Source organism: Callionymus lyra, chromosome 16, assembly GCF_982586985.1.
Source record: "Callionymus lyra chromosome 16, fCalLyr1.hap1.1, whole genome shotgun sequence".
In the NCBI taxonomy this organism is placed as follows: domain Eukaryota; kingdom Metazoa; phylum Chordata; class Actinopteri; order Syngnathiformes; family Callionymidae; genus Callionymus; species Callionymus lyra.
In genome coordinates, this window is record NC_141833.1 from 15238880 (window position 1) to 15261562 (window position 22683).

Sequence of the window (22683 nt, forward strand, 5' to 3'; positions counted from 1 at the left end):
CAATTGTTGGTCCAAACATAATAATGAAGATTATATACATTTATTTACATTTATTGGAAATTATTATGTCCAATTTCTGCTTATGATCTTCTGTCGTCTTTGTGACTTTGTGTAGCGTTTGATTTTTGTTTAACTTTTTATCGTAAAAAGAAAAAAAACTTTATTGTAAAACTTCAACACACAAGTAGAAGACTGTGTGCGTCTGTGTGTGCATGTGTCCATTTTTGTGTGGTGCGTGTTTGTATATATATATATATTTGTGTGCGTGTGCCTTTTGTGTGCGTCCGGTGTGCGTGTTGGCGTGTGCATGTCTGTTCCCGCATGTGTGTGTGCGTGTGTGTGAAGTGCGTGTGTGTGTGCGCACATGTGCTGACAGGCGCCTCCATCTGGCATGTGCTGGACTCTGATTGTAAAAAAAACTACTTTAAAATGTAAAATGTTATCTCACACCGACGGAGTCTCTCCTCCACGTGAGATCATGATGACACTGAGTCACAAGTGTGTGTGTGTGTGTGTGTGTGTTTGGACGAGGGGGGGGTGAATGAATCAGGGACTCACACTCTTGTTCTTCTGTCGTGACGATTCAAGAGGAAACACCACAAACAGTCCCGAGATATTCTAAGTTTACACACTTGTGTGAACGAGTGTGAGTGTGTGTGTGTGTGTGTGTGTGTGTGTGTGTGCGCTAGAAAGAGAGAGAGACACAGAGAGGGACCTCTTTGGATGGAGGAGGGATTAAACGTCCACTGAGGTATATTTATGGGGCCAAAGCGAAGCGGCAAGTGGAGTGACCCTGATACAGATCCACAGCGCCGAGAGGTGGACTCAGAGTCACCCGCAAACAAAAGCAGAAAAACTGAGATCGGACCTGATACGGGGACCAGCACACGACCCAGACCGGACATGATACAGGACCACCACACTGAGGACAGACTTTTTAGTGCCACGTACAGCCGAGACCAGACCTGACAGCGCCACAGAGCCTGAATGAGCACGTGGACTTCTGACCTTAGCGAGCAGCCGGACACCACAACCGAGCAGGACGGTAGACTACACACCTGTGGCGGGAACATGTGCCCGAGTTGAGGAAAGTGGCTGAGAAGTGGACCAGAGTCTTTGTCAAGAGCTCCAGACCCTTGTGAGTACCGTCACAGACAAAACCATGTCTGCTGACTCAGTTCCTGCTATTGTCTTCATCCTGCTGCTTGGGCTTCTCGTGCACACGACTCCAACACCTCTGGTTCCCGGGGCGGACCCGGCGCCGACGCCGGAGTCGGACTGCCCGTCGTGCTCGCTGGCACAGGTGCGGAAGAACTCTTCCTATGGCAACGGCCAGAGCGACATGGTCGAGGCGGTGAAGCAGCACATTCTCAACATGCTGCACCTGAACGCCCGACCCAACCTGACCCAGCCGGTCCCTCGCGCGGCGCTGCTCAACGCCATCAAGAAGCTGCACGTGGGCCGCGTGGCCGACGACGGCAGCGTCGAAATCCAAGACAAGGAGGCGGACTCGGACGCCCTGAACCCTCCGGAGCCGCCGTCAGAAATCATCACCTTTGCAGAAGCAGGTACGATGCCAGTGGGGGTCGGAGGGCAAAAAAAAAGAAGTCATTGTGCGACCTTCAGCGGACTTGACCCGCTTGTGTACGTGAAGGCGTTGTAAGGTGTATGTCAACATGTCCATGTGCCGTCTCCTCTGAACGGGTGCGGATCGGCGTTCATAAGAGACACACAAAAAAAAAAGTGCGACCCCAGAGTCGCAGCCGATGTCGTCGTATCTGTCATGTCTGATTGGGACGTCGGTCCGAAGAGTTAAAAGAGATTCTGGTAAACGTGAATCAACTCGTGACAAACAAACTGTGCCAGGACATGTTTGCTTACATAAACGTTTATAATGGCCGCGTGCTATAAATAGAATCCCTTTGAGTGGAAGCTCTAATTAAAAGGGCCCTCAAAGACTCACCGAAATTAGAGAGGCAGTAATGATGGAGAGGACATACCGAGCAGTCTCAGGCCGTGAATAATCACTTTATTCAGACAAATTTGGGCCCCAGTAATTATTCAGCGGGGGGGACAAAATGGAGGGGGGCGAGGGGATACTAGAGGCCTTGTTACCGACCTCCCTGAAATCAGGCCTCATCTTTTTTTAGTATTGCCGCTTGCATTGCTGCCGAGTATATTTAGAGGACCGTTTGTTGTGAGAAAACAAAAGGTAACCGGTGGTGGGTTGTGTTTACGCATCACGGTGACACCGGTGTTTAAGGGTCTCTCACAATCCATTCCCGTGTCTTCCAGGTGACTCGGCCAACCAGCTGACTTTCGACATCGCCATGGATGGCGGCGGCCCACCGGTAGTGGAGCAGGCCAACGTCTGGATCTTCCTGAGGTTGGCCAAAGGGAACCGGGCCAAGGGGAAAGTGAAGATACAGTTGCTGCAGCGTCGCGGCGCCGAGGAGGAGCGAGTGTCCGAGAAGCTGGTCGACACCCGGCGTAGTGGGTGGCACACCTTGGCCATTTCCCACAGCGTCCAAACCCTGCTGGACAACGGAGGCAAGTCCCTCGGCGTGAGGGTCTCGTGCCCGCTGTGCTCAGAGGCAGGGGCCACGCCCGTGCTGCTGTCCGCCGACGGCAAACGAACCAAAGAGGAATCTCACCGGCCGTTCCTGGTGGTGGTGCTCCAGACGGGCGACGCCGGAGCGCAGAGGCGGGCGAAGCGAGGCCTGGAATGCGACGGCAAGAGCAACCTCTGCTGTAAACGACAGTTTTACGTGAACTTTCGGGACATCGGTTGGAACGACTGGATTATCGCTCCGGCTGGCTACCACGCCAACTACTGTGAGGGCGAGTGTCCAACCCACATGGCGAGCATCGGCAGCTCTTCGCTCTCCTTCCATTCAACGGTCATCAATCACTATCGCATGAGGGGATTTGGACCTTTCCAGAACCTGCGCTCCTGCTGTGTGCCAACAAGGTTGCGTGCAATGTCCATGCTCTACTACAACGAGGAGCAGAAGATCATCAAGAAGGACATCCAGAACATGATTGTGGATGAGTGCGGTTGCTCTTGAACACCTTCCATGAGTTCCACTCATTTTCCGAGACTGAACAAACTCTACAGCTGAACACGTTTGTAGAAAGAACAGACGGACGCGAAGATGAACAAATCGACAGAAAGCCAAAGACAGCGACTCTCGTGGCATTACGCAGACTATAAATTATTGAACTGATGAGACCTATTTTGATCTTTTGAAATAAATCGTTCTGCTTCATAACTTTGATGAGTAATTTGTGACCAACAAGAGTTTGAACACTTTGATGATAAATGTCTAAACCTCAAAGGCAGGTGTCAAAGTTCGACTGGTGGCAGGAGGGTTTCTAGAAAAATATTCACGGGGTGGCAAAAGGAGGCTTTTTAAGGGTGATGTATGAGGATGTTTTGGGTGTCAGCAGATGTAGAAAGACTTTCTTTTAGGGTGGTTTTTGCCTCCCTATGCCACTCCGGTAGATCCACCCATGGATAGCAATACACTTCGTTTTCAACTGTCATTCCTTTCCATTCCCCATTTTTGGGCCTAAAGGTAAAGGTGTCCTAAATCGCGCTAAAACGGTCAAAACTGGAGTCCGTTCAGGTCGCTCCAACACGCCGTCACTTCCTGTCACCGGGTCTTAATTCTTCGCTTTGTGGAGAGAGATGGTCAATGCAGAGTGTCACGGGTCGTTTAATCGCCGCTTCAAGTCAAACAAAATACAAGCTTTACGATCGATCGGAAGCACTTTCTGCCAGCGACTTTAAAGTTCAATAGCCCCGGGAGAAACGGTCTTGAGCTGTAGAAACATCGCGATATTTAAGGAAAATTAACCCGGCCAGAGGGTCGTCTCTTTCCGGAAAATGGCTCTTTCAAGTTGCCTGTTTCTCGATCACCCGCAGAGCTAACTTCCCTCTTGCAGTCTAAGATTTAAATGTTCTCGGGTGGGGATAATAATTTTTAATCTAACAGCGCACTTCTCCGACTACACGTTAAGACATTAGTTTACTTACTTTTCCAGTGCACAAATTTCGACAGGGTAGTACCGTCTCAAATCGAACACTGCCGCTACACACTTACCGGAAATGACTAAACTATTTCTTCTTCTACTAGATTTTTAAAGCTGATTGCAACCAGTCGTTGAAACCCTGTCGTCGACACTTTTCGCCAATCGGAGCGAGTTCATTTCGTCATAATTGTTGTTGTGTTGTTTTTGAGGTAAAATAAGTGTTTTCTCAAGACATTTACGCCGGTATCTGCTCCGAAGACGCATGGTCAGTGACGTAGCTTCCGTTTAGCGTCATCTACAACCGTTGAGGGTGGAAAGTGTCCCTCGATCCACACTCAATTTTCTGGCTGTTTTGAGTGCTCCAATTGAGTGCTCATTGTGCACTACAGTTTGGCACACTACTGATTGGGATGCACTTGTGCACTCAAAAAATAAAGTATAAGTAGAGATGTTCCGATTTGGGACACAGCCCTGGTCTTTTATAAGTCTTCTCCACTACGAGTGAGTAGGTAAGTGTTATTTGTAAAGCGTCTTTCTAGACCAGGGTCTCAAAGAAAATTGGATATTAGCTGAACTCTGGGAACACAATGTACAATTTCTAACGACAATACTTTTAAACCTGGTGTTCATTGAGCCAGAAAGGTCCACTGGGCCACTGGGCCAAGCCATATGTAAACAAGACTCAGGCATTGGTCTATTCAACAGGTACAACTCCCTTGAACTACATCATGGGGTCCCGTGGTCAGTATTTTGCACAGTGCTGGCTCCCACTCGACCGGACCACCAGTATAATGTGGGTCAAAGGTTCAAGTGTCTCGAGATTTTATTCTGACATGGACCAGTCATTGCAGACATTTCTTTTTCCCTGTTGAGCAAAAGTTCAATCCCTGCAATGGAGATCCAGGGCAGCCAGCACCGGTTGGCAAGGTAACGGCCTGTTTGTTCATTGACCTACAAACTCATCGCTGACTCGACTCGTTTTTTTTTTTTAAGAAGCACAAAGACAACACGCACAATGCATTCTTGGTATGGGAGCACATCGCTCTGGAATCTCTGATGCGCTTCAGAAGACTTTTGGGTCAAAGCGAAATTTCAGGAATGACCTTGTGATTCGGTTATTTGAGAAACGAATGCTGTTGACACACTCAGAGATGTTGATGTTTTGAGACAAGTCCAGGACGGATCGAAGAATCTTCGTATGAAGGCCAACTGAAGGGACCACGGTGACTCCTCTGCATCACTGCATACCTGACAACAGAATCATTCAGAAGTTTGTCACTAACATAAGACTGTGGACATGGTTCTGAGAGGGTTCTGTGTGGGAAAGCTGGTTCTGAGTCAATTGTCACATCTCAGCTCAGGAGTTCTTTCATCTGTGGGAGTCTCTGATGGTATGACCAGCATCGAGAGAGAACCTGTGCTGGTCCTTCCGTGAGGACGGTCACGATCAGTCAAGTTAGCCTATAGAACACTAACAAGGATGTATCGGGTTGCGTGGACCATGACCAATCAAGGGCTTTTAGGCTTTATTCGAAAATTATCAGCCGCAATCCGGGTTCAGCCAAGGCTGGTCTGGGACAAAGAAAAAAAGGGAATTTGTGCCTCCGAGGGCCAAACCATGACTCAGACGTGATGGTCTGTCACACATGACACGGCGACCAAATTGTAAATGAAGCTATTATTGTTCTTGTTATTATTATTGGACATCAAAGTCTCCAAACCCATTTGCTACATTCCTATGGAGGTAAATCAGTGCCATCATTAATATTGAATGGGGAAATGTAAGGTAAGGTAAGGTAAGGTAAGGTAAAACTTTATTGATCCCTCAGGAGGTCTCCTTCGGGAAATTGTTTGTATTGAATGGATGTGTTTTTATAGGTAAATCCAATAATATTACAGCAAAATAGTACTTCGAAACGTTGAAAGTTTTCATTCAATAATTAAATAAAATCAGTTTTACAGTATATTGAACACTTGTTTGTTTTTTTGTGCTTTTCTAAAAAATTAAATGAATTTAAAAAATCGAATATTTTCTATATTAATTTATATTATTGTTTTTTTTACACATACAGTTTGATATGCTAATTTCAATCATTCAAAAGTACAGTTTCTAAATAGAATATTTCTAAATGTGTAGCCTTATAAATTCAATATAAAAATGTTGGAAAAATAGTGGCATTTTACCACTTATTCAATTGAGCGCTGAGCCACTCTTTAAAAAACAAAAAGCTTTAGAAATGCTATTACAGTAGCTGCAAATAGCTGGAATCTTAATTTATTTACTAAATAAATTGGGAGTCAGTGATTGGCTGAAAGTTCAACCAAGTAGCTCTGTGCTCTATTGCTATGGTCTGGTGGTACTATAATATGAGTATTTTATGTTCGGTTTAATATATTGGATTTAGATGATTTTGAATGATTACAAATAGAATATTTCAATAAATAAATGATTTAATTACATTATCTGATAAAAACAAACTCAAAACTTCAATATAGAAATCATTGAATTACAGAAACAACATTTCAATAAGAAATAATTCACATTTCAACATTTTTAAAATGTTCAATTCAATATTCTGATGTCACTGATATACTTACATACATTCCTAATCAGTGATAATAATAAGAAATCCTTGAAATGATGTGTAAACAACCACAGAAAGAAGGCAGACCTCTGGACATCTCGTAGCTTTTATGAGGAAAGACAGAGAGCAGTGATGAGGGAAGACACATCTGATACGCATTCATGCAGAAAACTGACGTGTTTTTGTGAATATTTTGTAAACCCAACACTCCAATTAAAAGTCCTTTGATCTCTGCGAGACAACAACAGTGGGTCGAGCACATTCCCACATTCGGAGGATAAAATGATCCAGATTTATGAAGCCTCTTTTCCTGCTCACGACCAACAGGGGGCGCTATCGCTTCAGGTGTTAACAGACACCTGTTGAACCTTCAGCGAAGACAACTTGTGTTTGTGGAAGTTTGTTTCTTTGCAGTCCAGGTATGTGGATGTAGGGACAGTTTTTTTCCTGCACTTGTACGATACAAACTTTAGTCTGTGGGGGAACTCTTTGACAAACACGTGTTCCTCCACTCCCAGGAGGTCTGGGTCACACGATGTGGGCCGCAGGGGCGTCCATACTGAGTCAAACTGGACCAAGTCGTTGTGTGTGGACGGGACACGTCATTGCTGTGAGCGAAGGGAAAGCCTGAGAAGCTCTCACCTCCCCCGCCACAAACTGCTACTCACTCACGGCTTCTATTCCGAGAGTTCCGCCCGCACAAGCCTGGACCGGGACCAGACCGTCACAGGAAGTGATGCATGTTCGTGTTAAGAGTCCACATCAACAATGTTCATCTGGCTCACGGCTAATATTCATCTTCTCTTAATCTTCTTTTTTTTATATTTATATTTGAACAAAACAAACTGAGACAAAACAAAACAAAACGTTTTTAGAAGTCAGTCAAACATTCCTGTTAATGCATCACTTCAGTTTTCATCTCATTTACTAACAATAGTGATTTCGTCTGACGGTCATTGAAACTGGGCCTCGCTCGCTCATTTACATACAAACACACTTTCAGGAATGACCTCTCGACACCTTTACTCAGGATCTAAACATCCTCCAGCTCGTCGGTGCTTTCGGCTACAAACGACCAGCAGATGGGAGATGTGACTAAAAACAGAAAAATAAACTTAAGCCTCGCGTTATCTCCGGGTCAGGGTGACCCAAAGGCACGTAAACTAATGTGTTTGTGGTATCCCCTGTGTTGTCTCTGCATATGTATCAATGGAAGCCCGCGAGGTCGTTCAAAACAAGGATTGATAAAAGGTAACATGTAAAATAAAAGGGTAAAACATGCATGAAAATAAGGAAAGAATGGCTTCATTCATTGTTTTAAAATACTTCAACTAGTAGCAATAACTATTCTTTCGTAATAGTAATAAGAAAATACAAATATAATGAGGTCTTTATAATGTGCTGTAAGTTAACACATCAAAAAACAAGTATTATACGATTCAATAGACCAAATAAATGTTAACTTAACCCTTGTTTTATTTCAGGGTCAAGGTGACCTGAGGTCACCAAAACGAACTTGTTTGTGGTATCCCTTGTGATGTCTCAGAGTCAATTTTTAGAATTTGCCAGCGTTGTAAACACAACACAGGGATTTTGTGGTGGCATTACAGAATAAAATGATATAATTAATTACAAAAAATTAAACTAAGAGACTTGTAAGAGATGTTTTGGTAAGTAAGTTATATTTTCTAGGTCACAAAGCGCTTAAACAATCAAAACAACACCCAATAAAATATATGCTTAAATTGTCAAGACACCACCAAGACAAACATAGGAGTCTCAGAGAATCAAGGAAAAGCCTGTACGAATAAAATATATTAGAAAATAAAACTAAACTTTGCTCTATATATATATGTGCTAAAAACAAGTTATTACGATTCAAAAGACAAAATAAATGTCAATTTAAGAGAGTCACTGTTAAAATAAATAAATAAAGCTTTTAGAAAAAGGCAGCATATAAAAATAAACAGTGATAGAGATTGATCATTAAATGTATTATTTAAAAAAAAAAATCATCTGACTAGCCTAACTATCGCATTTAAAATAAATAAGATATCAGATATTTTGAAGATTAATTTTCACTATACTTTCTGACATGATGATAAATGGATTATAAACAGGAAAAGGATGAGCAAACAACGTAAAGAAATCATTAAGACATGTATTTAAAAGCAAAGTTAAAGTTTCTACAGAGAATGTCTCGGTCTGGGTGTAATTCCATCAGTGACCGCTTGTCTGCGCTGTAGCCCTCTCGGTCTGATATAACCACTTCCGGTTAAACCGAAACTACTTCCGCGCGGTGTGTATTTAGATTTGTGTGCGATCGTAGCTGCAGTTGTCGAACCTTTAATCTCCAAATGTATCGAACTCCAGGACGAGGACTGCGCAGCCCAGGACCTCCTCGCCCACCCGGCGGCTTCTCCTCCCCGGGCTGGCCTCGCTCTCCGTACGGACAGTCACCCCGAGGCTCCCCGTACTTCTCCCCCGGTGCTCCCGGATATCAGCACCGATCCCCGGGAGGCTACAACGACCGGCCCTGGGACTACGGAGGGAACAGGCGTCGCAGTGGAGACTCTTTCCGGAGGCCTCACTTTGTCCAGGTGGGTTTTCTTAACATGTTTATTACTCTTTCTAAATATCGACACCTAGTGGACCGCTAACGTTATTGCAGGAACACAATATATGTTTATACACATGTAAACATTAGATATGAATGATATTCAAGTGAAAGTGTGAATGATTTCTATCCGTTTTTTTATGAAACAACATCACCAGCTGTTGACAAAAGTACACAGGATGTTCGAGGATGGGAACGTTTATAAATGCCTTTATTTTAAAACGTTTATTGTTGTTTGTCTCCCTCGGTTTCATGCTTGACACAATAATGCCCCAAAATCGATATTTTATTTAAACGGTGTTTAATGTGTATATAATGGTTCTGACAAATGGAGCATAACCTCTAAAACAGCCACATGCTCGTAATGTCAACGTTTGATCATGTATAAATGGTTCTAATGCATTAAAAATTGTATTTTGTATTACATTTTCACATAACACTTATTTACTTTTTCCCTCCTTTTTGTGTGTATATATTAATCCCTCAAAATATTTTTAAAAGTTAGTTGAAGAAATCTTTTGAAACAAAATTCGTATACAAAAATAAAATTGCAGTTTATTTAGCTTAATAAATGTCACGGCCTAATGAAATGTTTTGTTTTTTTTAGGGATATTCCCGTCTTTCTTTTTGCCTGACGGCCCCTAACAACATTCACAGAATTTAATGTGGCCCTTGAAAAATCATAATTGCCCACCTCTGCTCTAAAAAAAATCAAATTGTCTTGTACTATCATTAATAAATTTTGTGGAGCTGGAAACTGCCCACATACAACTATGCACATGTAAACACACAAACTGAATCATACAAAAACAAACTTCACCAACTCAACACAAAATACACGCATACAAATATATCATAGCTGTCGTGGCTTTTTTTTTTTACAGTGATGCACAGCCACAATAACTTTTGTGCTAGTCTTTTATGTCTTCAGTTGTGTAACTTTTTTTTTTGTTTCATTTTTATCAGAGTCACCAGAACGATTCTGTAGAGAAGTACTTCAGTCCATCGATGCTGCAGGACCCCTGGGAGGCGCTGGAGTCCTCCAGACGACCATCACAGACTGACCACAGTGTGGACCAGACCACAGACGTCACAGCAACATCCTAGTGGAACGAGATCTCCAGAGGGATTAATAAAGTCTATACAACTAGTTTCTCTGCTCCACTTGTAAAAAAAAAAAAAAAAGTTTTTATATTCTGTGTATAAATGGTATACTTTCTTAAAAACGTGTCTCTGCCCTTTTTTAAAAGAAAGTTTATTTTTCAACTGAATCAAAATATGAGGTTGTTTTTAATCAACGCCCCTCCTACAGGGGGCAGTAGTTCGTAGCGCGCTTTTAATTATGCCACCGAAGAAGACGAGTGCGGGTGAGGATCGGAAGTTATCGACTCGGTCTTTTTGATGCTGCAGTCATGGGGATCCGAACTGGTCCTGCTGGATCCGCGCTGGTCTTCTTGGTGGCCCTGATCTCTCTCTCCGGTGCCTGGGACGCGGACCTGGAGCTGCTGGACCTGGTGGAGGAGATCCCGCAGACCTTCTACCAGTTCATGTCGCTTGACCCGGTTCGTTGCTGACCCATTACTGTCTCCATGGTAACACCGTGCCACGCAATCACTGCAGAGCTAAAACCGTGCTAATGCTAGTTAAAGTCGGGTGGGCTAACATCTCTAACATCCTCGGAACCATCGGAGGGGTTGGGGGGGGTCCAGGAAGGCCACGTCACGCCGCCGGTCCGTCCAGCCATATGGTGGTTCTACTGGAGTCTGTAAACCCAGAAGTATCAAAACTCAATGTTACCCACGCGTGACACGTGATGTCGCTGTGATTTGTGTTCGAGGCGCACAAACGTCTCTCCTGCTGCCCGAACATCTCGGTATCGATCCATGGAGATCAAGATCTCGTCCACACGTGCCACATCCAAAGGAAACAAACACTAAAACACAAGAGGACTAGACGAACACGGTGCAGGAATTGTGGTCACAGTAAAAAAAAAAAAAAGTAATAACACTGTTCAGTTCAATTATCCATTGTTTGTCTGTCGGCGTTTAAACCAGTTTAAATGTTTCTAGGTCAGTCAATGAAAGGCGGATTCCAAACATGTAAATCGTTTTTCGGGTGAAAGTGAAGAACCATAAATGACGGTGTTGTTAGCATAGAAACGATGTGAGGAATTAGATGTGTTTGCGCTGGATTGTAAACCAATAAAAGGGTCCTAGGACTGAGCCTTGAGGTACACCTCAAGAAAACTCCATCTAAACACAATTAATACAAGCAGCAAAAAGGGGTTCACTGTTTTATCGCAAACATTTTTTTTCCCGATCCTGTATTGATATTCAGTACTGTATTGTTCAGTTTTGGCTTTCAAAACACATTTAATTTTTATGTTAAGTGTGTACAAAATACAAGGATTCGATTTAAAAAAAAAAAGAAGACAATTAACATATTCACGGTGTTTGTGTTGCGTTTAAAATTCTGGAAATGTTTTCACAATACAATGTTGATATACAGCAGCACTGTATCGTTTTTAAATTAAAAAAATAGTGTATATAAAGTGCAATAAACACACGTAAACTCGCAGATAGCAAAAAGAAACACACATACATACAAAAGCCATAAAGTCAGTTGTACACAACTTCTGTGAGCAGGTCTAGTTCTTCAGTATTTAGTGTGTATATATATATATATATATAACAATTAAGCTAAAGGAACAATGAATTCCTGCAAATCACATATAGTGACTGGGGACGAGAGGATACAGTAGACTCCAGAAGCTTTTAAAGCTCATTTTTGAACATATTAAATAATTGAAACAACCAGAGTCAAGTACTCGACAATACTACAAATATACCCTTGTTCCTACAGTAACACAATATCGTATCGTAGCCCCTGTATCGCGATACGTATCGTAGCGTCTGACTCCCCGTGGGTGAGGCTGATGAAGGTGTGTTGAACTTTGCAGGACGCGTCGTCAACGGAGGTCAAGAAGTCGTACCGGCGCCTGTCGCTCGTCCTCCATCCCGACAAGAACCGGCACGAAGACGCCGAGACTCAGTTCCGACAGGTATGACTAGTCTTGAGTGAAACTCTGGTTCGGTCCCGTGTCTCACTCTCTCCATGTCTCTCCGTCAGCTGGTCGCCATCTACGAGGTCCTGAAGGACGAGGAGCGACGAGCCAAGTGAGTTGAAAGCGTCGACCGGAGGTCAAACCGCGAAAGTATTACAATCCGTGTTCTTTAAAGGTATGACGACATCCTGGTCAACGGACTTCCCGACTGGAGACAACCGGTCTTCTACTACCGAAGAGTCCGGCGGATGAGCAACGCTGAGCTGGCCTTCCTCCTCTTCCTCATCCTCACCGTCGGACACTACGCGGTGATCTGGTCCATCTACCTGGAGAAGCAGCTGGTACGACCACTGTGATCATGACTGACCTCTAGTGTTCAGAGGCTGGATCTGCACTTAAATACTGAAGACCTAGACCAGCGAAGAAGTTGTGTACAACTGACTTTATGGCCTTCGTTTGCAAGTTTATGTGCGTTTCTTTTGCTGTGTGTGTGCGTGTAAGTGCACCTAAGTGTGTGTTAGTCTAATTCTGTGTGCTGAGTATGTTTGTGAGTCCAAATGGGTCTGTGTGTATATGTCTAATTGTGTGTGTGCACTTGAGTGTGTTTTTGTGTGTGCTTCTTTGTGGATTTCTGAGTGGGTCTGTGTTATGTGTGTGTATTTCATTTCTTTTTGGGTTTGTGCGTAAGTGTGTTTCTTTTGTGCGAGTCAGTTTGTGTGTTTGCATGTGATTGTCCTGTGTGTATGTTTTTTGTGTAAATCGGTTCGTGTGATGTTTTTTGGCCTTAAATGTGTGTCTTTTATATTAATGTTTTTTTGTGTAAGTCAGTTTGTGTCTTTTATGTATGTGTTTTATGTGAGTCAGTTATTGTGTTTTAACGCGTTTTTTTGTATGCAAGTGGTGTAGTTTTTTTAACCAGTTTGTGTGTCTATTGTGTTTGTCTTGTACATTGTCTTGTAGTTTTTGTTTGAGTTAGTTTTTTGTGTGAGTCAGTTTGGTATTTAAATGTGTGTGTCTTTTGTATGTGTTTTTCTAGTCTTCGAGTTTATTTGTTTTTTTCTGAGTCAGTTTGCGTGTTTACACATGTTTTTGTGTGTGTAAGATTGTTTTTGTGTGTGAGTCAGTTTGTGTGTTTATGTGTGTGTGTTTTGTTTGAGTTTGCTTGTCTGTTTACATGTATTATGTGAGTCAATTTGTGTGTTTACTCGTGTGCTTTTTTTATTTGAGTCTGTTTTTTGTTTTAATTGTTTTGTGTGTTTACATGTGTGTGTTTTTTGTGTGCATCAGCACCACAGAGGCTCTGGAGGAGAATTCTACTCCTCAGAGAGTCACGTTTAAAGCCTTTGAAATGAGCATAGAAGCTTCAGACCTGGACCCAGTTTGACCACAAGAACTAAATCCTCTGTGTCGTTTGAAGGACCAGCTGCTGAGCAAGAAGAAGAAGGAGCGGAGGAAGAAGCTGACATCCAAACCTCCAGACGAGTCCAAGTCTGATGGATCCGATCGGGTCGACGGGTAAATCCTGCAATTTTTTTTCTCCCCCCATTTGTTTTTTGGCACTGGTTGTGACGACGTGTCTGTCGCAGGATCGACGAGCGACCGCACTGGCACGACCTCCTCCCTCTGAAGGTCACCATGTGGATCTACCACTCCATCAGAAACCTTCCCGAGACCGTCCAGGTGAGACCTTCTCTTTCCTGAGTGTGGTTCACGGGCGAGCCGACGTGTCTGGCATCAACTCTTTTGGTCACAGTTGATAGTTTTGGACTTTCATGTTTCGATGTGTGACGGCTCCGTTGTGTGTTTCAGGAGATGCAGCAGTACTACCAGGAGTACCAGCTCATGAAACAGCAGCAGAGAGAAGAAGCTGAAGCTGAACCGTGTCCGGCCAGTAAGTGTTCACACCAATGATCACAAGATAAAACGTCACTTAACGTTAGTGTAGCAAGAAGTTTAAAAATATATATATATATATATATATATATATATATTCTTTGTCTTAACTGTTCGCAAGTGATAATGACGCATCATGTTCAAAGCTCAGCAGGGGGCGCTCTTGGCTTACATATTGAAGTGGTTGGTTGAAGTTTATAGAGCAGACAGCGCCATCTTGTGGCCTTCAGAAAATGCTGACCTCGACGTCATTTTTCCGTTCTCAGGAGAGAAGAGGCCGAAAATAAAGAAACCCAAAGTGGAGTTTCCGGTCTATGAGGCTGAGCCGTCCTCCCAGAACCAGAACTTCGGAGAGACCAAGTCCATCGAGGACCTGGAGGATGAGGTGGACGTGTGGCTGCAGGACCAGCAGGAGCACAGGTCCAAAAAAAAGGTATGTGTACTCAGTAGGGGGTTGTATTAGCAATAATCTGATAATACGATAAGTATTGTAAATATTTGTAGTATTGTCGAGTACTTGACTCTGGTGTTGCAGAATTTACAGACCACATGACTCTTTAAGAAGTCGTTGCTGAGTTAATTAATTTTGAAACCAAACTGTGTCCAAACACCAGCTTAAAAACAGTCGACTGTATCCCCTTGTCCTCAGTCATCACCAGATATGGTGACGATAAATTGCTGCTGAATATTGACTCGGTATCATCTCTATTCTCAGGCGACCTGTTGGACCGAGCAAGAGCTGAGCTGCCTCAGCAGGTTGATGGTCAAATTCCCCGGTGGGACTCCCGGTCGCTGGGACAAGATCGCTCAGGAACTTAACCGAACAGTCGCAGAGGTGAGTACGGCGTGACCCGCGAACACTTCTGGACCTGATGTTTATTATACTCCAGGTGACCGCCAAAGTCAAACAGGCCAAGGAGAACGTGACCGTGACTCCAGGTGAGACTCCACACCCGACACCCCTCCTGAACCCACACTCCATGCTCAAGATCTTCTTCTGCAGGTATGGTGAAACTCTCAGACCTGAAGGCGGCACCCCCGCCGGTGCCGACTCAGCAGGAGTCCCAAGACCTGCAGCAGGACGGAGCGGTTCCGACAGTGCGACAGAGAAACAAGAAGTCCTCCGTCGTGCCGGTAGAGTCCGAGGCTCGCGTCCGAGGTCGACGGCAGCAGGACTTTGACCCGAACGCCACCGAAGAAGAAGAAGCAGCCGAGCAGAACGGCAGCCAGAGAGCCGAGCCGACAGCCTGGACCCAAAGCCACCAGAAACTTCTTGAGATGGCTCTGCAACAGTTTCCCAGGGGTACAGCGGATCGCTGGGACCGGATCGCCAAAGTGGTTCCAGGAAAGAGTAAAGTGAGAGAGACGCACACAAACACACACACACAGACACACACACACACACACACACAGCCACACACTGAATGATGTTTGTGTTGCAGGAAGACTGTGTGAGTCGCTACAAGTTGCTGGCTGAACTAGTGCAGAAGAAGAGACAGGTGCCGCACCCTCACAGCGACCTTTGACCTTCACTCACCTGACCTGCGACCTCTACTGTGCCTTAGCCCTATCCCTCTGCTGTCAATCATATGTCCACAAATAAACATATTTATTATGAGCTGTATTCTGGTCATTACACTCTTGTCCCTTTTATCATTTTTGTGAGTGTTTATGAACTCAGTTGTGTTTACAAACAATATATATTAAGTAAGCATGTAACTTTTATTTATATAGCGCTTTTCCAGACCAGGGTCACAAAAATATTCGATAAAGTAAATACTTTAAAGGGCAAATTAAACTGATATTCATTCTATCATGCGCATTTCACAACAAAATCGTCAACAGAAAAAAATATCACCTCGACATAATTATGGTATGTTACAAATATTCAGACTTAACAAAATAAGATTTTAAATATCCCTTTCCATCTAATAAATGTTAGAAACACTGTTGAATAATTTTCTTCAAAGTAAACTCATCATAAATCATGTAAGAATATAAATGATATCTAAAAAATAAATTTTGTTATTTCTACTCTTACTCTTATGACTTATTTTTATTTTTATGAATAATTGCTGTATCTAATTGGAAAAAAAAACAATTTCCCGGAGACCTCAATAAAGTTCTACCTAACCTAATGCGAAAATATAAATAATGCCTTTAGATGGAATAAAAAGAAAAAGAGTTTATTGTTTACCGTTTATAATTTCTTCAATCTTATTTATTTTGTCTCAAGAGTTCTTGACCAGCTTTAAAGTGTTTATATGTGGCGTTAAAAACGAGCTTTAAACGTGTTTTATTTGCCCTTAATAACCATTTGTTTATTGAAAGATTTACTTTATTTTAATAATCATACAATTCTTCTTATTTTTAAATAATTTATTATATAATATTTGTATAAATATTTACATAGTTTAATGTTAAATATAAAATAAATATGATTAAAAATAAATATTTATTTTATTCATTCTTTTATATAATATACTTGATTGGTGTCAATCTTATACCAACATTTTTATATTGAATTCAAAAGGCTACGGATTTGTTAGAAAGATCAAGTTATTTTAGAATTGTATGAAAAATAATCACCTATATATTATAAATCAAATCATTATAAAAACTCCATATTTTAATATACAAATTATCTTGATATGTGGCGTTAAAAACGAGCTTTAAACGTTTCATTTGCGCTTAATAACAAAGTCCACCTGTGCGGAAATGATTCATCATAAAAGGAGGTGGACGTGTTGGCTTTTATTGTGAAATTAGAAAGACTTGTTCATCCGGTCTTTCGAAAGTGACGCAGTAGTTAGCAACGTTAGCTTTCGGTGTTGACAGCGTTGACTGAAGTTCAAGAGAGTAAGTTTGATATCTTTGTAAACGTTCCGTTTGTTTGACGCTTCGTTTAAAAACGCCACGTCACCGGTCAACGAGTGTTAAACCGCGGGGGCTTCCGGCCAACGATGACTGCGCGTGATCTCGAGAGAGTCTCGGACTCACTCCTGAGACTTTGACGTTGATATAAGTTTGTATTTCCCTCAGACGCGTCCATGACTCTGCAGGCGACGCTGCAGGAGCGGATCCGCTGCGCGCAGGCGCTGCTCCAGCGCGCCGAGCACCTGAGCGCCGGGATCGAAGGGAAGGGGAAACTGTGCGGGAAACTGCGGGCGGAACTCCGGTTCCTGCGGAAGGTGGAGGCGGGCGAGGTCCAGGTGAAGGAGTCGCACCTGCACAGCACCAACCTGACCCACCTGACGGCTATCGTGGAGACGGTGGAGAGTCTGGAGGAGGTGGTCGCCCTCCTGCACGTCTTCACCTACCAGGACCCCTCGGGGGAGAAGAAGACTCTGGTGGTGGACGTGGTGGCCAACGGGGGCCACACGTGGGTGAAGGCGGTGGGGAGGAAGGCGGAGGCGCTGCACAACATCTGGCAGGGCCGGGGTCAGTACGGCGACAAGAGCGTGGTGCGGCAGGCCGAGGACTTCCTGCAGGCGAGCCGCCAGCAGCCGCTCCAGTACCTTCACCCGCACGTCGTCTTCGCCTTCTACAACGGCGTCTCCAGCCCGATGGCGGACCACCTCCGGGAGATCGGGGTGTCGGTACGGGGTGACATAGTCGCCGTGGACGCCGTGGTCCAGGAGGAGGCGGCGGGCGCCGGAGAGGACGCGGACGAGGACGCCGACAGCGACGACGGGTTCGACGACGACGGCGACGACGAAGACCAGGAGGGCGGGTTGACGACACGGGTGGACCGCAGCAAAGTGGTCGCCAGTCTGGCGTTCCCGACCCAGACCAAGGTGGAGGCGTGTCACCGGGTCAACCTGGACATCACGACGCTGATCACGTACGTGTCGTCGCTCAGCCACGGCCGCTGCGCCTTCTCCTTCCGGGAGCCCGTGCTGACGGAGCAGGCGGCGCAGGAGCGGCGCCAGCCGGTGCTGCCGGGCCTGGACGCCTTCATGCAGGGGAAGGAGCTGTACGCCTGCCGGGCCGCCGTCCACGACTTCCAGGTGATCCTGGAGACGCTGGGCGGGCCCGAAGAGAAGGAACGGGCCGCCCGGCTCTTGTCGCGCCTGGAGGTGGTCGACGACCAGCCCTCGGAGCGCACGCTGTGTCTGCAGCCCAGTTCAAAGGTCAACCAGCGATCGCTGCTCATCTTCGGAACCGGGGACACGCTGCAGTCCGTCACCATGACGGCCAACAGCAGGTTCGTCAGAGCGGCGGGCAACCAAGGCGTGCGATACAGCGTCTTTATTCACCAACCACGGGCGCTGACGGAAGGAAAAGAGTGGCGGGCGACACCCCTATGACCCCCCCACGACCCCCTGAGTCCACTTTTTTTTTTTTCTACCTGAGATGGTTAACAAATGACAATAAATACGACTCACCAAATATCTGTGTGTTTACTTCGACACTACATCTACTGAAAAACTGGTCCGTGGTTAGAAGACTTCAGGCCTCATCGTCTCTGGTGGGACTGAAGGACTGGATCTCCTTCGCCAGCGTCCCTGCGATGGTTCGGTTGTTGGCGGCGATAATCCGTCGAGACATCATGTCCATTGGACCACCTGAGGAGGGGAGACCCCCCGGAGGGTGAGTCGGGTGTGGTCGGTCGGGTCACAGTTTGGATCTCTTACCCTCCACATCCATCAGAACTCCTCCCGCTTCGGAGACGATGAGCGAACCGGCCGCCACGTCCCACACGTGGGTCCCGATCTCGTAGTACGCCTCGGCGGAACCGGACGCCACGAGACACAGGTTCATGGCGGCGGTGCCGGCGCCACGAACTCTGCAGGTAGATGGTAGCTTTGAGAGAAGAGTTTTGTGGAAGTACTTCTGTCAGAATATTGAACGTTGAATTAACATTTTAACTTTAATTTTTTTTCAATTTAACTTTTTAAATCAAATAAATCCAATTATTTGTATATTAAAAGGTTGACTTTATTTTAATAATAATTCATTTTTTTCCCAAATAATTTATATAATAATATTTGTATAAATATGTACATAGTTTAATGTGAAATATAAAATAAATATGATTAAAAATACATATTTATTTTATATAACTAATATATACTTGATTGTCGGAATCTTATACCAACATTTTTATATTGAATTCAAAAGGCTACAGATTTGTTAGAAAGATCAAGTTATTTTAGAATTGAATGAAAAATAATCACATTTATAAATCAAATTATAAAAAAAAAAAATCCATCTTTTAATATACAAATTATTGAACTCCATTTATTATAAAAAATATTTAAAATTGTTAACCTCAAAATAATTAAATTAAATGCTTAAATAAAAACATTTTAATGGGAAAAAGTTCCAACATTTGAAATGTTTAAATCAACCACTCAATAATCTGATGCAACCGTCACACCCTCAAAGTGAACTTTGACCTCGGCTTATCATCACCACTTTTACACTTCTTAGCCCCGCCCCTTAGCTGTCAATCACTCGTGTTTAACCAACTAAGTCATGGGTGTCAAACTCAATCAAACAAGGGACCAAAATATTTTCGCCCTCTTTTATATGTACAAAACTGTTTTTAATCAGTTTGATCAGATTCCTTTAATGATAGTTTTTACTTTTATTGGAAGTCTCTTTATAAGTATTGATCGTACTAGAAGAGTTTTCATACCCGTGAACCGGCAGAAGAAGAATTTTCCTCAAGCTGGTGAAAATCTTGTCGACCACTTCAGGATCCCGGTTCGATCCGAACTCCGTGCAGACCATGGACTGGTGTACGTCTGAGGATCAATGACGGGGATCGATCAGATCGATCGTCTAGCGATGTCTGAGGATCGATTGATCTGACCTGTCTGGTCGGAGACCTGCAGGGGCCGGCCGTCACAGAAGGCTCCCTTCCCTCGCCGCGCCGTGTACATGCGGTCCTCCAGACAGCTGTAGACCACGCCCACCTCCACCTGGAGAGCACAGCGTGAGGTCGCCCCGGGGTCAAAGGTCACACAGAGGAGAAGCTGACCTGCTTGTTGAAGGTGATCCCGATGGAAACGGCCACAAAAGGGAACCTGAAGAGACATTTGTTACAGTGGGTTTGATCTGAAAGACTTAAATGCTTTTGTATGTAAATTTAATTTGCTTTAAATAAATAATGTGTATAATATTATCATTTATTGAATTATCGAATTAAATTATTTATATGTTGAAAGGTGATTTATTTATTTATTTTAATAATCAAATAAAAGTATTTGAATATATTCAAAAATGAATGGGTTTTGTTTTGAACACAGAGTTTGATATTCTAAATACAATAATTAAAAAAAATACATTTTCTAAATTAAATATTCTTTTATTTGTTATATTTTTAAATTCGGTATAAAAATGTTGATATAATAGCGCCACAAGACATTAACAGAAGATAACAAAGCTCGAGTACGAGCTCTAATCTTTTGATATTGTCTGAAAGCACTAATAAAGCAACATTTTTATATTGAATTAAAAAATACATTAACATTTATTTTAGATTTTTTTTAATTACATTAATTTAAATTGTTTGATTAAAAAAGAATTTAACCATTCAATATACAAATTATTTTATTAAATAAAATGAAATTTAACCTTTCAATAAGCAAATTATTTAATGCAATTATACAAATTAATTATTTAAAATAACATTATTGAATCCAACCAATAAAACTTCTAATGTCACTGAAATACTTCCAGAACTGCCTTCTGACTTACGTGTGAACGAAGTTGGTGGTTCCGTCGATCGGGTCAACGATCCATGTGGGCGCGTCGGTCAGTTCGCAAGACTCGCCGGCCGCCACAGACTCCTCACCGATCACTCTAATCGAAGGGAGTATTGATCAGGCATCCGTGAGAGGGAGGTGAGATCTCAACACCCACCTGTGTTTGGGGAACTTCTCCTTCACCGACTGTATGATCATCTGCTCCACCTTCTGGTCCGTCTGTGTCACCAGGTCCACCGTGGAACTCTTTGTCATCACACTTTGCTTCCTGTCGTCCTGCACTGCACGACGCACCACCTGAGCGACGACAGAGCGTGACTAACCAGCGCCCCCTGGCCCCACAACACGGTCATAACTTACTTCACCCGCCCGTCGGGCCAGAGCGACCGCGTGATCCATCACATCCTGGACCTCGTCCACCATCTTAGCCGACCTTCAGAACACAAACATGACATTTTTTTCCACTTCACACTGAAATGGTCTCCCGGTCTCTAACAAGCTTCACAGTCGTCCATGAACGTCCATCTAAAAGTTCACAGAAGCACCTTTCCACGCTGCACCTCCACTTTGTTCTTATTTAATTTTGATTATTTTTTATGAAAAATTGCTGTATTTGCTGTGGATAATTTGGAAAAAAAACAATTTCCCGAAGGAGACCTCCTGAGGGATCAATAAAGTTCTACCTACCTACCTACAAGTCTGAAGTTAAATCAGAAAGACAAGATGCTCTCATGTGTAGTCTGTGTAGACCAGATTTTTTGCATTTGGTTTATTTTAAATTGTAAATATATATAAATATATATATATATGCAATGTTTTTTTTATCTTTAGATCCTTTAAATTTAACATATAAAAAAGGTATAGTATATAGAGTTATATACAATTGGATTCATACTGAAGATTAAGAATTTAAGTTTTCCTATCATTATTAAATTGTTTTACTCGTCCCTTCCATCTTTTGGCTTGACAGCCCTGTTTAACAGTCACAGTATTTAATGTGGCCCCTGAGGAAATGTAACTGTACACCCCTGAGGTAGGTCAAGCCGACCTTGGGAATCATCCGCTCCACTATAATACAAGTTAAAAGAAAAACTTGTATTATAGTACAAGAAAAAAAAAGAATAATCCCAAAAATGAGTTCCTTCAATCTGTAAATCGAATAAAACGTTAAACAAATATATATATATATAAATTCAAGTTTGATCTCTTACGTTTAAAAAAAAGGTTGAATTTATAACTTTTATTTAAAAATGATTGGAATCAGAATATAAAACTATACGTGTAAAGAAAACAACCATGTATAATATTCATCAATATTAAAGAGTAAAAATTGTGAACTAGGCTTTGAGCGACGTCGTGTGACGTCATCACGTAAAGTAAGCGGTTCAGTCAGGATTAGTTTTTCACGTTTATTATTAATTCAAGAGATTTACTTGGACTGGTTTTATGGGTCAGATAAAGAGTGATGTCAAGTCCTTTTTTGATAAAATACTCAAACACACATTTAACTTAAAGGTACTTTAAGGAGCAGGAAGTGGTTAAGTTCTCCTGGGTCTGGTTCCGTTCTAGTTTTCACCCGCGTGACGAGGGTTCGTATCGTGGTTCTGACTCCAAGAAGGAATGTTCTGACCTGTCGCGGTTATGCTGGTTCCGAATCTTGGGGACGATAAACCAGGACAGAAACCAAAATAAATGAACCGTACACTTCCGGCTTCAGCTTCTTCTTCAGCTTTGACAGCGAGGTGTCACCACCGCCCCCTGGTGGTCTCTCGA

The 22683-nt window shown here is 43.3% G+C and overlaps 5 protein-coding genes across 6 annotated transcripts; 4 read left to right on the forward strand and 1 right to left on the reverse strand.

Annotated features, from left to right (window-relative positions):
• Positions 1-1162: 1162 nt before the first annotated feature.
• Positions 1163-3155, forward strand: inhbab (inhibin subunit beta Ab). The gene is made up of 2 exons (XM_087810646.1): positions 1163-1568; positions 2296-3155. The coding sequence occupies exons 1-2, from the start codon at positions 1163-1165 to the stop codon at positions 3066-3068; spliced, it is 1179 nt and encodes a 392-aa protein (XP_087666772.1). The 3' UTR covers positions 3069-3155.
• A 5751-nt stretch (positions 3156-8906) lies between these two features.
• On the forward strand, positions 8907-10457 carry mplkip (M-phase specific PLK1 interacting protein). Its single transcript, XM_087810332.1, has 2 exons — positions 8907-9220; positions 10204-10457. The coding sequence occupies exons 1-2, from the start codon at positions 8978-8980 to the stop codon at positions 10342-10344; spliced, it is 384 nt and encodes a 127-aa protein (XP_087666458.1). The 5' UTR covers positions 8907-8977; the 3' UTR covers positions 10345-10457.
• A 103-nt stretch (positions 10458-10560) lies between these two features.
• On the forward strand, positions 10561-15812 carry dnajc1 (DnaJ (Hsp40) homolog, subfamily C, member 1). The gene is made up of 12 exons (XM_087810329.1): positions 10561-10799; positions 12197-12298; positions 12367-12413; positions 12477-12642; positions 13719-13816; positions 13888-13981; positions 14111-14192; positions 14461-14627; positions 14910-15029; positions 15085-15133; positions 15198-15550; positions 15637-15812. Exons 1-12 carry the CDS (start codon positions 10650-10652, stop codon positions 15718-15720), a joined length of 1512 nt encoding a protein of 503 aa, XP_087666455.1. The 5' UTR covers positions 10561-10649; the 3' UTR covers positions 15721-15812.
• Positions 10852-22659, reverse strand: LOC148063861 (inositol monophosphatase 1-like). Of its 2 annotated transcripts, XR_015713496.1 has the most exons (10): positions 22541-22659; positions 21271-21343; positions 21068-21207; positions 20903-21007; positions 20184-20229; positions 20016-20124; positions 19839-19947; positions 18832-18983; positions 18583-18762; positions 10852-11000 (listed from the first exon to the last, which is right to left on the reverse strand). XR_015713496.1 is itself a non-coding variant. In XM_087810331.1 (9 exons), exons 2-9 carry the CDS (start codon positions 21331-21333, stop codon positions 18647-18649), a joined length of 840 nt encoding a protein of 279 aa, XP_087666457.1. In that variant the 5' UTR covers positions 21334-21343; positions 22541-22659; the 3' UTR covers positions 18579-18646. The 2 variants fall into 2 exon arrangements, 1 of the variants encoding a protein (XP_087666457.1); XM_087810331.1 differs by lacking the exon at positions 10852-11000 and having other exon boundaries at positions 18579-18762.
• On the forward strand, positions 16909-18586 carry c16h7orf25 (chromosome 16 C7orf25 homolog). Its single transcript, XM_087810330.1, has 2 exons — positions 16909-17053; positions 17237-18586. The coding sequence occupies exon 2, from the start codon at positions 17245-17247 to the stop codon at positions 18502-18504; it is 1260 nt and encodes a 419-aa protein (XP_087666456.1). The 5' UTR covers positions 16909-17053; positions 17237-17244; the 3' UTR covers positions 18505-18586.
• Positions 22660-22683: the final 24 nt, after the last annotated feature.